We start from the raw sequence: 17882 nt of genomic DNA on the forward strand, positions 1-17882 counted from the left end.
TATAGTATATTAATTTTTTTAAAGGAAAATGCATGCATGCAATTACATCCTTTTTTCTTTTTAGAGAAGAAAACAATTAAACTATAGGCGCCTAACTTCCTATATATATTCTGATATATAACTTAATTATAATTTTTGTTTTTTTCAAAAATATGAATGTAGTTGATCTTAATCATAATCTTAAAAGATTCTAGGGATTTTGTTTTGTAAATTTCTAGTTTAATACAAAGATTTAATAGCTTCTTTTTAGGTTAAGTGGTGACTACATGAAAGTTTTTAGGGACAGGACGTTCAAAGATGTAATGGGGTGTCATACTGTTAATTATGGACCTGGAATAGTAAGAATAGTAAAATTTTGATTTTAGATATAGTAATAAGATACAAATATAACACTTTACGAAGTTTTTTTCGGACTTATTAGAAATTTTTATGCTTGGATCATATTGTTTAAATTGATAAAACTTTACAAATTATAATATAATATATATATATATTATTATTTAAAGTTACAGACAAATATCATGTGGAACCATCCTCAATTTTATAATGTGATTGTAGAGATTGTAGAGGTCCAGAATTTAGTATGGCCAACAGATATTGCCTTATCTAGTAAGAAAAGTGCATCTGATGCTAAGCTACCCAATCCATTAGTTGAAGTTACTATTAAAGGTGATAGTTATGCTACAGAATCAAAGGAAGCAACATCTTCATGTGCATTTAATAAGACATTTTACTTTCAGCAGTTATTGTTAAATTGGGACGAATTTCAAAGAGCTACTGTTGAGATACGAGTTTTACACCAAGGATTTTTTCGTCAAGAGCTAATAGGAATGTATACAGGATCATTTGAAAAGATATATGGCTTACCAAGTCATAGATTACTTAAAACTCTTGTCCCGATAACAATTCCAGAGAGACCATCTATCCCATTAGGATATATTAGATTATCTATATATGTTCTAGGTGAAAATGATGTAGTTAATCCAGAAGATTCATATATTTATGGATCAGAATCATATAGAGGAGCAATATCTTTTACACCTTCATCATTACCAGTTCCAGAATTAGATATAACTTATTATCACTTAAATTTTAATGTGCACTTAGCAAGAAGCATTTTACTACCTGATTATACAGACTTAACACATCAAGAAGCAGATGGATATTCACCAAATCCTTTTGTAAGGATAGTTGCATTAGATAATGCATTGCAAACAGCCGTTGTGAAATCTTCATCATCACCAGTATGGAATGAAACTTTAAAGTTTCCAGTAGGTCTTCCATGTTTAGATGATAGAATTGTCTTAGAGCTTTGGGATGCGCAAGGTGGTGGTGATGGTCCTAGACTTGTTGCACAAACAAAGTTGAGCTTACAAGATATCTTTAAAAATGAGTTAACTCCAACTTGGTTGCACTTTTATGGTCAGACGACTGGTCTACGCGGAAATGCAATTAACATAAAAGACATTGCAATGACTGCAAAAGTAGCTGAAGAGTCTGGGGATCATCATCAAATTACTAGTCTTGTAACTTCATTTCAAAATTCTTTTGGTGTGCTAAGTATGTTTGATAGTAAATACACGGCTTCATATCCATGTATTGCTTATTTAGGGCGTTTACTTGTATCTGCAAACTTAACAAGAGTTGCAAATCCAACCCCAATAAAAATCCCCTGTAATCCAGTTGATCTCCCTAGTGTATCACCTTATTTATTTTGGGTTGATATATATGAATTGAGTGGACTTGGATTACCAGCTGATGTTTATATTGAGCTAAGTTTGGGATCTTGGTGTTATTGGATTATTCCTAATACAAAAATTAAAATATCTGATTCATTCCCATTGGATACTGATATTGGTCGTATTCCTGATCAAGTATTTGCATTGCCAGATATTGACATGAGTGCAGATTTGCTTATTCGCATATTTACCAGAGATGAATCACAAGATAGAGCTATTTTTCATTCTTATATTAGAATTTCTGCACATGATATGTTAAAATATGGATCTGAAAGACCAAAATGGTATCCACTACTTTCTGCTGCTCATTACGGTATAATGATAGGACAAGATTTACCATATGATCAAGCTGTTGCATTAGCACATATTAAACATTATGGCATGTTATTAGGATCATTCATATTAAGAAAAAAAGATACAGAATATCAATATGAAGAAGATTACCTAAATAAATATTCTATAAACACTACTAGGCCATCAAGAATTCAATATAATTTACGACGTTGGATTTGTCGTGCTTATATTTTCCAAGCTATTCGAATACCAGCAGTAGAATCAACTCTTCCAGATCCTGTAGTAATGGTAACACTTGGTGGTGGCACAGTTTTAACAGAAGTTATTCCTAAAACGGTTAACCCTGATTGGCATGAAGCATTAGTTTTTGATGCAGCATTACCAGATGACTTGTCTGTTGCTCAATGGCTTAACATTGCTATTTTACATGAAGATATAGTACTTGGATCTGTAGCCATATCTCCATTATATATTGGGTTTATGAAAAAGAATCGACCCGAATGGTTTATACTTCAAACACCACGTATACCTGAATGTAAGGCACGTATTCTCTGTACATTTGAACTTATAAAATTGGGAGATATTTCATCATCAATATTTTCATCAGTTGCTAATATTATAACGGATGTAAAAAAAGAATACTCAAATAAAACTGGGAACTCAGATGTACCACTTGATGATGCAAATTGGAGAGCATGGTATGTACCAGATGCAACTCCTACATATATACCATGTGATATACATTTATTTTTAATAGGTATACGATTAAGGTCACAAGGTGATAATGGTGGATCATCACTTTTTTCTATGGGCAGTTCAACTAAACCTCTGATACAATTAGAATTTGGAAGAGATCCAGAAAAACCTGAAAATCGTTTATGGGTAGAACAAGCAAGTGAACCATATCAAGGGGATGCTGGGAAGTACAATTATTTACAAGATTTCTGTCTGAAATGCCATATACCTGCATCGCCAATTTTTCAAACATACTTAGAAGTACGTATATTAGAGCCAATAACTGTTTTTAGTGGAAAATATAGAGAGTTTGGAACTGCATATATACATTTAAATCATCATCTACCTTGGATAGATGAATATAACCAACGTCTACTCAAAAATGAATTCCAATATATTCCACCAAATATGGCTACTCATAAATGGCTTAGAAATGGAAAACGATTTTTAAGTAAATATTATAAAGGTCCATGGAAAATATGGATAAGTGATTCAGCTAACTTATCTAATTATATCCCTAAAACAGAATTTTATAGTACCTCAATATCACCATCATCATCATTAATCACATTACCAGATGGAAATACTATTCGAAATATTCATTTAAATGATGATAGCGCATTAGATTTCTATTCACATTCTGGTTATAGTAATACAAATAAAACTAGTAGCTCTACTTCAAGGAATGAGTTTATTAAAAACTATTGTGAAGATGATAATGAAGATTATATTAATATTGAGAAGAATGATTTTCAACATGGTGATTTTTTTGATATATTTTATGAACCATCAAATGTATTTTTAATCGATAATGAACAACTTCTAAATAGAAGATCTTTATTATCAGGAGAAAATTTTGAGCTTAACTTAAAAAATATTATACAAGATTTTTTCTTTAGGAATAATTTGGATATGAAAAATGATACTAAATTAGATACCAAATCTGTTAATAACAATAAGATTTATAAACATAATGATTTATTACCATTGGATTATTTAGGAATGGATAGAATGCCAACAATGTTTTATGAGGCTGAGGAAGATGCATTGTCAAAAGATCCAAATTTACAAATTCCAATACATGATTTGGAAGCTTTAAATTCTTGTATAACATCAATGGAATCTTATGTAAAACCACTATATGAATCAACTAATAATGATGAACTGATACCATTAAAAAGTGAGAATATATATAACGAAATTTCTAAGAAAATTAATTGGGGGATTTCTCCAACTAAAAGTAATATATCAGCATCAAAGAAATTATTTAAACAGGGAGATGGTTTAGATTGGTTTTTTGCAAATAAACTTCAAAATACAAATAACAAAGAACTAGATTTTATAGATGATGATGACTATACACTTGATAATCAAGATATATCAGATGAACAAGATGAATTGGGCCAGGAATATGAATTAGAGCTTGATATGGATGATTTACCTTATGACTCAGTTCCAATCATATCAGCAAATAAATTTGGTGAAATAGAAGTTGTCGGATTTTTAAAAGTATATTGTCGTATTTTGTCTCAAAGCAAATTTAAAAATAAACAAAATAAAACTTCAAACTTATCTAATGATGGAATTATACTACAAACACCTAAACCAAAACAATTACCTTTATCAAAAAGAGAATATTGGAGGAGTAGTAATGATTCATCAATTAATTATGATATATTGTCAAATTCTATAAATTCTGAAGAATCAATATCTCCAATGAATAAAATTAATTGTAGGAGATATTCATTATCTTCTATAAATAGTAACGATTTGAATATAGATCATAATCAAACAAATATTTTGCCAAATATCCCAACTAAAATAACAAAATCTTCAGATATTAAAAACAATAAAAATTATTATTCTGATCCTTTACTAGAATATTTAAAAAAACAAATAGCAGAAATACCACGTTTAAAAATACGTGCATATATACTTACAGGTCATGGCTTTGTTCCACCAAGAATACAAAATAAGAATGCATTAACTGCATTAAGTAATATTAAATCAACAAAAAGTGAAGGTAGTTGGTATCTAAATTTAAAAACAGGTCATGATCAAATTGGAAACAGTTCAAATGGGATATTTGAAATAAATGATTCTGAAAATTGTGTTCAGGGATTTTCACCAGAATTCTATAAAACATATATATTAGATGCCTTATTACCAACTAATGCACTTTTATCTATAACTGTAATGTATAAAAATAATAATTTAAATCAATCTTATGGAAGAACATATATTGATATAGAAGATCGCTTCTTTCATCCAAGATATCAAAAAATATTATCAAATCCTAATTCTATATTGCCAATTGAAATACGACAATTATATCCATTTAATGATCAATGGAATTATATTCCAACAAATTATCCTGTAGGAAGTTTAAGATGTTGGTTTCATATACTTCCACCAGAAATATCCTTATTAAGACCAATATATCTATTAAATCCACCTACTACAGAAATATGTCAAGTTAGAGTTGCCATTTATAAGTTAAGAAATATCCCAATATCTGAATTAATTAATACTTCAGGAGTTACAAATATATTATCATTTGGTGGTCCAGCAATATCACTTATGGTTAAAGGTTTAATGTCACCAAATAGTAATTCAATTTTAGAATTTGATACAGATACACATTGGAATAGTTATGATGGCACTGCTACATTTAATTGGAGATTTGTTTTTAATATACCAGTACCATGTCAATTTCCTATATTACGTTTACAAGTATGGAATCGTGGTTTGATAGTATTTGGAGATGCACTATCAGAATGCACTTTAGATCTATCAAATGAACTAATGAGATCAAGAAAAAGTTATAGCTGTGTTAAAATTAATCGTTCATGGATCAATTTAACTCATCCAGCTAGACTTAATGAAAAACGTGGGGAAATGGAAATTGAAATTTCAATATTACCACTATCTATAGCTGAATCTAAACCAGTAGGTATTGGTAGAGATGAACCAAATCGTGATCCATACTTACCAGATGTTACAGATCATAGAAATTATATAACAACTAGTGCATTTGGACGTGGATTTTTCTCAGCAACTACAAATATTAAATGGGGTGCTAAAATATTTACATGGATTATAACATCTATTGTTATTATTACAATATTAATGTTACTTATTAAACTATTTAAATAAATAAAAGATACAAAAAAGAATTTATTATTATAAAATATATATGAGAGGATATTATATTTCTGATAATGTAATCTTCAATTAATACTTTCATACCATGCTGGTGTTATATTTACTTTATTATTTGAAAATGGATTACGATTATATTGGTTATTTATATCATATTGTACTTTATAATCACCTAGTCCTAATAAATCACAAGTTTCTGCCTTTCCATTTTCACCTTCAGATTTCCCTGATTCTAATTTTCCACTTCTTAATATTGGTGATAAATTACTTCTTGTTTGAATATTTTTATTTAATCCACTATTATTAGTTATTTTCCTCTGATTTATAGTTGAAATATTATTATTATTTAATAATATTGTACTATGAAAATTCCAATCAATCCAAAGTTTATCGACATATTTATGTTTAATGAATTCTTTTAATTTATCAACCTGTGATGAAGTTGGAAATGGTCCTAGTCTTGGATCTCTATTTACAAGATATTTTTTATAATCATTCTATTGAAGAAGAAAAAAAGTATTAAATGTTAAATTTATATTAAAAAACATACATAAAACAAAACGAGGTAACATACCAAATTTCCATGATTCTCTATAAATTCTATTTCTTCAATTGACCATTTGGAAACAGATATTCCTTTTACTTTATGAGTAAATTCCCTACTATATTTAATTAGTAATGTAAAGTATAATACAAATACTTTAACATTCACTTTTATTTAAGACTTACTGAATCCCTGAGCATATAGTACAAATGAAGGTCCCAAAGTCCATACAAATATAGTTTGGACCTATTTCATTGCAATTTGCACATTTACGATTTTCTGGACACTTTTTTTGTAGTAATCGAAGCTTTTGTATAAGCTTTTGTTCGTTATTTGAATCGTACATTAATAATTTGTAATATTAAGTTCTTATATATATAAAAATAAAAACTTCAATCAAATAATTTTATATAAATTTCTATATAATATTCTACAGGGTTGACTTATTAGATAAATTACATGGGAAATTAGATCATAAAATTCTACTGCAAGAGGGAAAATTAAAGTAACTTTTTAAATATTCATAAAGGTTAGCGCCAAGAGGCGGTACATTATTATTTGTATTTTACTAAAAAGTGCTAAAGAATATAATATAAAGTAGAAAATGCCTAACAAAATATTAAATTCCCACTATTACCAATATATTTAAGTATATCAAGACAATATAATCCTAAACTATTATTTGACTAATTTTCTTTAATAACTAATGTCAAGATAAAACATGGAAATATTGGATATTGGAAAACATAAAGGGAAAACATTTCAACATATTGAAAAAGTTGATCCTGGGTATGCAAGGTGGGTACTATCTATTGATAATCCTACTAATAGGTCATTAATAAGATTTGCCAATTATTTAAGGGAGAAAAGTGAGTCATTCAGCACCAAGAAGATTGATAATGGAATGAATAGTAATAATTCTTATATTATTACAAACTGTAAAGGAATACCAAGTCTTGTACTTGATTATATTGGTACAAATATTTCAGATGAAAAATTAGAAAAAAAGAAATTTGATTGTAATAAGTTACAAAATAATAATATAGATAATGAAAATAAAGAACTAAATATAAGTGATAATAAATATACAGAATTTAATAATAATAATAATAATAATATAAATTATAATGAATGCAATAATGGTGATTTCTATTTGTTAGATAGATTAGAAAAGGAAATTGATGAACTAATGTCTGGATCAACTATAATAGCAAATGGATTAACAACATATTTAACACCAAAGAAACCAAAAATAGATTGTACTATAATCTTATCAATGGTGTCACCAACAATGTTTCGTATTTCAGTTGAACAAAATCAGAAAATATCATTTAATTTACCAAGATCACTAAGTAATTGGTTAAATTCATTAAATTTATCTGAAGTGAAGCCTGTAACAAAAAAGATGAAATTATATCACTCAGATTTGAATGATTTTGGTGAAAAGAATTTATCAGGATCTTATATATATTCAGGTTTATATTATGAAAGAATATATGACAGTATAATGAATTCATTTGAATGTAAAGTAGAAAGTATACCGGATTTCATATTTGAATGTTTTCCTAATTTTAAATTAGCTCGAGAAACACATTCAGCAACACCAAAATATATAAAAGATGAAATATCAGTTTCATGTAATAACTGTATTGGATGTCATACAAACAGTATATGTATGAATTCATTATCATTTTTAAAAGAGGAATTTCCAAAATTATATGGAAGTTTAAGACCATTTCAATGTGTTGGGATATTATTTGGTTTAAAGAATAATGGTAGATTATTAATTGGTGATGAAATGGGTTTAGGTAAAACATTACAAGCATTATCACTAATTTCATATTATCAAAGTGAATGGCCAGTATTAATAATTTGCCCATCATCTATAAGATTTCAATGGTATCAACAATCAATTGAATGGTTAAATCCAACAATTAATAAATCAAATGTAATATTAATAAGAAATAGTAATGACAAATATCATAAGAGAGCTAAGATTATTATAATATCATATGATTTATTAGTTCGTAATGAATATTTTAGGAAATTTTTGAATGTTGAATTTAATGTAATTATTGCAGATGAATCACACTTTTTAAAGAATTCAATGGCAAAAAGAACTCAGATAATTATTCCATTACTACATAATGCAAAGAGAGCAATACTATTAAGTGGTACACCAGCATTAAATCATCCAACAGAATTATATGAGCAAATTAATGTTGTTGTTAATCAAATGAATAACTTGATTAATGATAAGAGAAATAAGAAATTGATAAAAGGTAAAATTATGAATGACAACATAAATAGATCATATGCAAGATGCCCATTATTTTTAAAATATTTAGATTTTGCTCATCGATATAGTGATGTTAGAATAAATAAATTTAGTAGAAAGAAAGAATTTTATGGTAGTAGGAATACCGAAGAATTACATTTATTTCTACGTCAATGTGTGATGATTAGAAGATTGAAAAAACAAGTATTACATGAATTACCACCTAAATTAAGAAGTAAGGTACCACTTGAAATTAAAGATAAGAATGGGCTTAAAAGAATACAAGAAATATTAAATGATGAAAATTATAATAATAATGAAGATATAAATAAGATACAAAAGGAACAATATCATAATAAGGAATTTGATGATGACTTAAATGTTAATATGTGTAATTTACATAAATTAACATGTCAGGTTAAAATAGAGGCAGTACAAGAATATATTGAATATATGTTAGATAACAATGATGATAAATTTGTTATATTTGGTCACCATCATGAAATGTTAGATGCTATTGAAACAATCTTAGTAAAACGTAAAAGAAATAAGTCACTAAGCGAGATAAATAAGCACTTTGTATATATAAGAATAGATGGTAAAACACCAGGAAATAAAAGGGAAGAATATGTGAAAGAATTTCAAAATAATATAAATTGTAAAGTGGCTGTATTATCAATAACTGCTTGTGGTCAAGGTTTGAATTTGACAAGTGCAGGTACAGTCATTTTTGCAGAATTATATTGGGTACCAGGATTTATGTTACAAGCAGAAGATAGATGTCATAGGATGGGAACACAATATTCTTGTATAAATATTCACTATTTAGTTGCAGAGAATACACTTGATGATAAGATGTGGGGGATATTATATAAGAAACAGAAGATAATGGCATCTACATTAGATGGTATTGATCATAGGAAATCAAGTCATCAGCACTTTATTACTAATTAGAATAAAATAAAGATTAGAATACTTATACTAATATTTAATATTAATGTTATAATTGAAGAAATTATTTTTAATTATAAAGTTTCATAGACAAATAATAACTAGGATAAATTTATTAAGTTTGAATATATATTTTATATTATATACTTAATGTTAGAAATATTTGAAACTGAAATAGTATACATTAATATATTTTTAGGATAATGAAAAAGTAATAAAATATTTCAATTACTAATTTAAGTGATATGATCTATGAGTTCAATAGAATTTATTTTTATAATTTATTCTACTCTTTGTTTTCGTCTTTTAATTGTAGATGTTTTTTTATTATTTTGAGAACTTGGAGTACTTGAGTCAATTTGAGTATCCTGACTAGTTGCTCTATCTGACTGAGTAATTAGATTATTATTTTGTTCATCTCTGGCTACTTGATTTAGTTCACTTCTTTCTCTTTTTCTCATATTATATATTACATAGGTGCCACCAATAATAGTTAATAAGGTAATAATAAACATAGAATATGTTGTAAAGTCATCCATCTCTTCTGGTCTATAGAAATAAGCTTTCCATAATGCAGCTGATGTTGCAGCACCAATAGCAACCATACTAACATAATTAATATCTTCAGTTTCTGTATCTGTTAAGGGTTGTCCTATTGTTCCATATAAATTCCATATATTATTATCTTGGGTATTTGCAGTTACTGATTGTTCATTGATAGAAGGTTCATTATCATGTTCAGTTGATATAGATTCCTTGTGTTGGCTCATTTATCACCTTATTTTCTTTCTGCTAGCTTTTGTTAGAAACTCTTAAAATTACCTTATTTACTTAACAAAAAACCTCGTAAGCGCGAAATAAATACGTTTATTTGGCGCCAGAGATTATTTAAGTACCGAACTTTCTAATATAGTTTTTTTCTAAAAAGTATAAGAATAAAACTAAAAAAACCTTTTGTTGATATAATTTTGTTGATATAATTAAGTACATATATTCTCTGTAAATCGTCAATTTACAAATTTAGGTGATTTGGCAGGAGTATTTGTAATAGATAATGCGGAATATTATAACGCTTTACTTCTTATTATTTGGACTTTTTAGATCTATTCTAGCTAATTATACATTGGAATATAGAAATATAATTGCAAAGTATATTCAGTTTACCGAATATAACATAAGAGTTAATGAAACTCAAATTTCAGAGCAAGTACATACTGGATCTGAAAATAAGACATCAATACTACTTACTATACATGATGTACCCTTAGTATATGAAGGGATAATATTAATGGAATGTAAATATATAGATATTTTACAAAGTGGTGTTTTGGAATTTGATAATAACTCTATACAAGGGCTTAACTGTACATCTAAAAATTCACTAGTAAAATATAATGATGATGTGGATATTACTAATATGAATACATATGGACAATTTGAAAATAACGAATTAAATCTTAATGAACTTTATAATAGTAGTAATAATAATATTAATGGAAATGATCATTTTCATAATGTAAGAGATATATTTAAAGTAAATGACATCTATATTGATGATAATCTTGAAAATACTAATGATGAAATTAAAGAATATGAAAATAAGGATATAATTAAATCATCATATAATTTAGAAATTATATTTCCAATTCAAAATGATTTGACGGATAATATGGATTTTTGTCGTATTTCATTAAATAATATACTAAATAAGGATGTAATATATTTTAAACTTATGAACTATCACTACTCTTTAATAAAACTAGGTATTGGGATATGCATAATTTTTAACAAATTTGAAAATATATTTTTTAATCATCCATCACCAATTACAGAATATTTAGAAGGAGATTTAGATATATATGAACAGAACAAGCAAGATTCACAAAATAATACAGAAGATATAGTAAATAATTTTTCATTTAATAATAATAATAATAATAATATATTGAATATTAAAGATAATTTCATTAAATCTAAATATGAATCTTATAATTTGAGAAATAAAGCAGATTATTTTAATATTACTGATGAAATATCATTGTTATCAACAAATTTAAAACTTAAACCATATATAAGAATATCATACATACCATACAAACCATATCCAAAATTATTTTTTAAATCTAATATTCCAACAGAAAAAGCTATAGGTGGCATGAATAGATCAAACAAAAAAAATTATTATTTAGGAATGGGTATGTGGCAACAAAATATAGTTCCAGGTTTTACACGTATAAATGAGTTAACAAGTATACTATCACTCCATGGACATTATATATATAGTAATATAAGTATTAATTATTTCTTATATAAATATAATTCAATTATTAAATCATGGAGATCAATAATATTCACTCCAGACAGTTTAGATTATAATTGTAATATTGGCAAATCTTCATTATTAAGATTATATAGTGACACATATCAAGTCAATGATTCTACAAATATTAGAACACCTAAAGATATATTTAATGTTAATTTGGATGATCTATCGAGAAATATTGGATACCCATGTAATATTGGTGGATCTATTAGGAAATGCCTAAAGAAAATACGTTCATATATTTACAAAGGTAAAATATCTCATCGTATTGGTAATAGATATATTAATTATATATATGATGTTTGGATTGCTTGGGAAAGAGAAATTTGGCATATAAAATATGCTGAAGAAACTACTCAAATATTAAAAAATTTACAATGGAAAAATAAAGTGAATAACCTATTTAATAAACAAAATACCCCAAAATCTCATTATGAAAATGAAATATGGGCTATATTAACTCGTTTATTAGCTATTGAACCTATGAAGAATGATACTACTATAGATATATTATCTTTACTAAAATCTAATAATATACCAAAAGATCAGTTTAATAATACTTCACAAACATTTTCACTAGCTAAGGATATTTTCCAATATGGTGTATTTTCAATAAATATATTACATTTGCCAACTTTTTGGGAATATATATATAGTATTACATGTAAAGTTGCTGCTGATTCATTATTTATAACATGGATTATGAACAAATTTACCTATAATACAAAATATAATAATCAGTATATAGTACCAGAAATTCCTGTTATAAATAATAACTTAAAAGATTTAGAGACAAAAAGTGAGGAAAAGAATTCTTGGTTACTTTTACCTTTACCTATATATAATATATCTAAAGATATAGATGTAGAATTTGAAAATGATAAATATTCATATGATTTACCATTGGTTTATGATTTTGATGAATTAAATAATATATTTATAACTAATTCAAAATTTAGTCCATATGAAAATTCTATTAGACGTAAGAAATTCTTTAGAAGCAATTATTTTGATCCTAAGTATAAAAAGAAGTGGTATTCTTTTATAGTACGTAATGTTCCTTACAGAAATAATTCAAGGGGAAATTTAGAATTTAAATGTAACAAAGGTTCTTGGCCATATAAATATGGTACTATAACTTGGTTAAGCCAATATTTATGTGAGACTGTATTTATAAAAAGTGAATATCTACTATATAAATATAAATTTGATACATATGATAATAATACACTTTTATATAATTCAGAAAATTCTCAACTTCAAAATTCAAGTGATAACATCGAATTTATTAATGAATTTAATTCTCGCAAACCGAGTTACCCTTCACATATAATACGGTCAAGAATGATAGGTATAGAATTTGAAACAGAAAACCCACATCGTTGTGGTATTGGATATTTAGGCGATGAATTAGAAAAAACTTTAACTAATGTTAAAGGTAGTATATTACTTCATATTGCTCTAGGTTTTTGTACATATCATGGCTTTGAATTGCAATGGCTTAGTGATAATTCATTCGATATACATACAAATATTTTGTTCAAATATACACAATCTCTTGAATATAGTATGACATATTATGAAAGAATAGGTTTTGAATTAAATGGTCATACGCAATTACGTGTATTTGCCAATTATACTTGTGCTACAATTGGATATAAAAATAATTATATATTTGATGATATATATCTACAAAATTCTGATCTTAAATTAAAAATAGAAGATAAAAAAAGTACATTTGATAATTTAGATATAAATTACTATAAATATTTAAATACATGCCAATTATATTATGAGCCATTAGTTGTATCTAATGGTATCAGAATAGATGAACTACATAATATGCGTAATTATTTCATCAATTCTTTATATAATTTACGTTTTGAATGTAATTTATCTGGTAATAAATATGATGAAATATTAAGTCATTGTAGTCAATTTTATCCACTCCTATCTTATAATAAGGAATTAAATAAATGTAACTTTGAGATGACTAGTGAATGGAAATATCTGAATGAAATGTTTTCAGATAAATGTTATAAAGGTGGAAGGATAGGTAAATGCCATGAATATCTACGTAAAATGTTAATATGTGATGATTATAATGAATATAATTGTAAATTAGATATCTTTATAGTAGATAACTTTATTAAACCAAAAGATATAAATCTAGTCCTTGATCATCTTCACCGTATATCTTTTTTATTAATGAATGGGATTAAATTAAGTACAAAAAATTGGAATCTTCAACATATACAAATTCTTGAAAATTTATTTGCTAACTTAATTAATAAAGAGGAATTAGATCTATTTTATAATCATGGTATATATGGTTTTATAAAAAGTAGATTAGATCTTTTCCGATCTGAATTCAATAAATATTCAAACATACCCCTTATGGCAGATATAAATGATATATTCACATTATCAGGAATTTCTATTGATGTTCATTCCTTACCTATTTTATGGAAACTAGCAACCTATAGATTAGAAGAAATACCTAATTTAATTAATATTGATACTGACAATATTAAAAGTAACTCTAAACTTAAAATCCTTAAACCAAATATAAAAAGTTACAATAATTTAACTAATTTTAATAATATACTAACATATTGTCCTCAAGCCTTAGGGTATCTATGGATTGATAAATACATGTGGCAAATGTATAGATTATCTGGATCTAATAAACATAATATTAAACCTATTTAGGAAAAATCAAAATATTATTCCATTTCTTTTTTTTTTTCCTTCTTTTTTTTCACTCAATTTATTTTTAATAATAATAATAATGACAAAATAATTATTATTACATTCATATTATTTAATATAAAAAAATATAAGTACTTTATAAATTGGAATTTCATATTTGATTATTAACTCTTATTTTAATCAAATATATATTTTGTTTAATAAATATAATGAAATGTTATATTTATAATTTAATGTTTAATGTTTATATTTTGGTTTTTAAAATTTTCTTATTACTACTATTATTGATTTAACTTCTTATATATATACTACTAAAGGATTAGATAGTCAATAATTATATCTATATAGTTAGTTTAAAAGTTAAATATATATTATACTAAAAAGATATAACTTACCTAATTATAAATAATCTGATTATTCTAAAATTTAATATTTCTAATCAGATTATTTCTGTAATTAACCAACCAAATTATTTTAACTAATAGAAGAATTAAGCTAGGTGTTAATTTATTATTATACTTTATACATTTATAAATGTACTAGTACTTTTTGTAAAAATGATTATATATACTTTAAAATATTATAAATAAGTGAAATAATATTAAATATTACGCTCATAAATGAAAAAAAAAAAGAAAAATAAAAACATCACTTAAATTAATTCTACATAACTATAATAATAATATTTTAGTTAGAATAAATATTTATTTATTATGACATTATAAAATTTTGTGATAATGAAAATTTCTAAGTATTAGAAGTATTTCAAATCTCTAATATTAAGTATAAACCAAAAAATAATATTGTAAAATATAATATTTCAGTTAACTACTTTAGTTATATATAATAATTCTAGAATTATTATAGTTGAAAATTAATTTATTTTATCATATCATATTATTAAATGAGTTTATTTATATTATTAGTAAATATTCTAAATATATTTAGTTTAATATATATTTCATATAAATTACTATTATTAGGATATTAATGTATAATTATCAAAGCATATACTATTACTACTTATAGAGGTTATAAAATAATAAACATCATATATATTAGTCAATAATATTTACTTTTATTTTTGTATATTTATCCTAATTTATTAAATTATATAAATATATAATTATTAAATGTATCTTCTAAAAATCCCAAATACCCTTATCTATTAATAAGATATTTTTCCATTAAGAGCTCTATTAATCTATCTTAATATTAATAAATTAGGTCCATCTATTTATCAATATCATTAGGTCTACTGTTTTTATTTTATAATACTATAAATATTTATTAACTTTTTTTTTTTAAAAAAAATCAAATCAATTATTTAAAGTATTGTTATTTTTATTTCCAATACAACTTTTAGCTTCTTAAAATAGGATTAAAGTATTTAAACTTTATATCAATTAATATAAATAAATAATTTCAATTATTTTAGTATATATATTAATATATAAGACTTTAATTAAACTTTTTAGATTACTTATTATTACAAGCACTGTAATATATAGGATAAAGTCCCTAGTCAGATATTTCAGTAAATATATATAATAAGAAAAATCATAATACCGTCTAAAAAATAAAACGATATATTTGAAATATTAGTATTTAAACGGATATATCTCTTAGATCTTAAAACTAAAGAAGAAAAAAGTTTAAATCTAAATATTATTAATATAATAAATTGCTCATCCTTAAAAATACATGCAATTATTCAATAAAAAAAAATAATAAAACATTATAAATTAATTAGGTCTTGAAATTTTAAGAACTATTATATTAAATATATCTAAGAAAAAATAAAAGTATATATAAAACTTAAATATTCCAAATATTATTTATTAAATAAAAATAATGTTAGACCGCCTAAATTAGTACTGATAGACCCGGTAGAATAAAAATATAGAAATATTGTGAAAAGTTAGAATCTACAACTTCCTTCTTATTAACTATTTTATACTTATAAATATGAAGAAGATTTCCTTGATAGTATCTGGTATTATTGGTGCTATTATAGCTTTGGGAATTGGAATGGTAAAATTTAATGTTGCTAATATTAAACAGCACAAAATAATTGAAACTTTATTAACACCTTCAAATCAGTTACCTCCAAATATTGGACCTAAAACAATGATTATACAATACTGTGATACATGTAGTACAAAAAGTTTATACCAACAATTACAAAGTTATTTGAGTTCACGTGTAACTGATCCAGATTTTCAATTTATACCAATGAAATATAATATGTCTCCATTAAATAAATTTTTAAGTTATGGAATTACCACATGTCAAGTTGGATTAGGATTAAGTGCTTTTCTTTTCCCAAATATATTTTCAGCTACAGGTCCAGATGGACAACCAGCTGGTGGCCCAAGAACACATTTATTTATGTTAATATTTTTTGGTGGTAATATTTTACGTGGTCTATTTACAAATTCCAATGCCTTTGAAGTTTATTTAGGCACTGAATTAGTGTATTCAGCACTTAATAATAATAGTTCAGGATATGCAACTCCTCCAACTATTGAACAAATAGGTGAAATATTAACTAAACATGGGATCAGCATTGTAGAAACAATTACAGAATAGATGTGCAATTAATCTTATTATTTGGCACTTGATTATTGATAGTTGATAATTAAGATTTATTACCAAAATCTAAAATATTCATATAATTTCCTTAATTTAAAATATAACGGTATATATATTAATATCACTACTATACCGCCTAATAGATAAAAACCGGTGATATTTTAAAAGTATTTGCTATACCGGCATACAAAAAAAAAACACAATTGAGTTACATATTGAATTTTAATTATACTTTACGTTTAGATAATTAGGCATATCCTTTTTTTTAAGAAAAAAAAGGTAGATTCAATAAAATATTTAGCAACTTCTTTTTTTTTCTTTGTTTCTTTACTTTCATATTTAGATATATAATTTAACACTTTTTCACTTATTATATTGTGGGGTGCTTCCGCTTTAACCTTACTTATTTGTCAATAATTAATGTACTATATAACCCACATTATCTCCACACTTTATATTAGGATCACCTTTATGTTATAAATTTTGGAATATTTTAAGTTATATATTGGGAATATAATAAAGCTACACCTACTATCTATTCTATAATCA

The 17882-nt window shown here is 25.1% G+C and overlaps 6 protein-coding genes across 6 annotated transcripts, besides 25 other annotated features; 4 read left to right on the forward strand and 2 right to left on the reverse strand.

The window, feature by feature from the left end:
- Positions 1-23: part of a sequence feature (AT_rich) that runs on past the window's edge.
- Positions 24-467: 444 nt separating this feature from the next.
- Positions 468-505: a sequence feature (AT_rich).
- A 16-nt stretch (positions 506-521) lies between these two features.
- CMU_031800 (C2 domain-containing protein) lies at positions 522-5924 on the forward strand (the record flags this gene model as incomplete). Its single annotated transcript, XM_002142352.1, has 1 exon — positions 522-5924. The coding sequence occupies one exon, from the start codon at positions 522-524 to the stop codon at positions 5922-5924; it is 5403 nt and encodes a 1800-aa protein (XP_002142388.1).
- Positions 4968-4988: a sequence feature (AT_rich).
- Positions 5881-5966: a sequence feature (AT_rich).
- A 32-nt stretch (positions 5967-5998) lies between these two features.
- Positions 5999-6820, reverse strand: CMU_031810 (uncharacterized protein; the record flags this gene model as incomplete). Its single annotated transcript, XM_002142353.1, has 3 exons — positions 5999-6427; positions 6505-6592; positions 6660-6820. 3 exons carry the CDS (start codon positions 6818-6820, stop codon positions 5999-6001), a joined length of 678 nt encoding a protein of 225 aa, XP_002142389.1.
- Positions 6262-6287: a sequence feature (AT_rich).
- Positions 6440-6475: a sequence feature (AT_rich).
- Positions 6819-6904: a sequence feature (AT_rich).
- A 291-nt stretch (positions 6905-7195) lies between these two features.
- CMU_031820 (helicase) lies at positions 7196-9706 on the forward strand (the record flags this gene model as incomplete). Its single annotated transcript, XM_002142354.1, has 1 exon — positions 7196-9706. One exon carries the CDS (start codon positions 7196-7198, stop codon positions 9704-9706), a length of 2511 nt encoding a protein of 836 aa, XP_002142390.1.
- Positions 7570-7592: a microsatellite.
- Positions 9692-9849: a sequence feature (AT_rich).
- A 119-nt stretch (positions 9850-9968) lies between these two features.
- Positions 9969-9989: a sequence feature (AT_rich).
- CMU_031830 (uncharacterized protein) lies at positions 9985-10473 on the reverse strand (the record flags this gene model as incomplete). The annotated part of the gene is made up of 1 exon (XM_002142355.1): positions 9985-10473. One exon carries the CDS (start codon positions 10471-10473, stop codon positions 9985-9987), a length of 489 nt encoding a protein of 162 aa, XP_002142391.1.
- Positions 10474-10757: 284 nt separating this feature from the next.
- Positions 10758-14738, forward strand: CMU_031840 (uncharacterized protein; the record flags this gene model as incomplete). The annotated part of the gene is made up of 1 exon (XM_002142356.1): positions 10758-14738. One exon carries the CDS (start codon positions 10758-10760, stop codon positions 14736-14738), a length of 3981 nt encoding a protein of 1326 aa, XP_002142392.1.
- Positions 11173-11314: a microsatellite.
- Positions 11481-11516: a sequence feature (AT_rich).
- Positions 11624-11646: a microsatellite.
- Positions 11974-12036: a sequence feature (AT_rich).
- Positions 12949-12984: a sequence feature (AT_rich).
- Positions 13682-13803: a sequence feature (AT_rich).
- Positions 14591-14633: a sequence feature (AT_rich).
- A 55-nt stretch (positions 14739-14793) lies between the features above and the next one.
- Positions 14794-15006: a sequence feature (AT_rich).
- A 61-nt stretch (positions 15007-15067) lies between these two features.
- Positions 15068-15173: a sequence feature (AT_rich).
- A 67-nt stretch (positions 15174-15240) lies between these two features.
- Positions 15241-15469: a sequence feature (AT_rich).
- Positions 15470-15530: 61 nt separating this feature from the next.
- Positions 15531-15559: a sequence feature (AT_rich).
- Positions 15560-15575: 16 nt separating this feature from the next.
- Positions 15576-15873: a sequence feature (AT_rich).
- Positions 15874-15999: 126 nt separating this feature from the next.
- Positions 16000-16195: a sequence feature (AT_rich).
- A 197-nt stretch (positions 16196-16392) lies between these two features.
- Positions 16393-16424: a sequence feature (AT_rich).
- A 22-nt stretch (positions 16425-16446) lies between these two features.
- Positions 16447-16594: a sequence feature (AT_rich).
- A 112-nt stretch (positions 16595-16706) lies between these two features.
- CMU_031850 (uncharacterized protein) lies at positions 16707-17330 on the forward strand (the record flags this gene model as incomplete). Its single annotated transcript, XM_002142357.1, has 1 exon — positions 16707-17330. One exon carries the CDS (start codon positions 16707-16709, stop codon positions 17328-17330), a length of 624 nt encoding a protein of 207 aa, XP_002142393.1.
- Between the last annotated feature and the right edge of the window lie 552 nt (positions 17331-17882).

The sequence above is a fragment of the Cryptosporidium muris genome, genomic scaffold, assembly GCF_000006515.1.
Source record: "Cryptosporidium muris RN66 scf_1106632373433 genomic scaffold, whole genome shotgun sequence".
NCBI lineage: Eukaryota > Apicomplexa > Conoidasida > Eucoccidiorida > Cryptosporidiidae > Cryptosporidium > Cryptosporidium muris.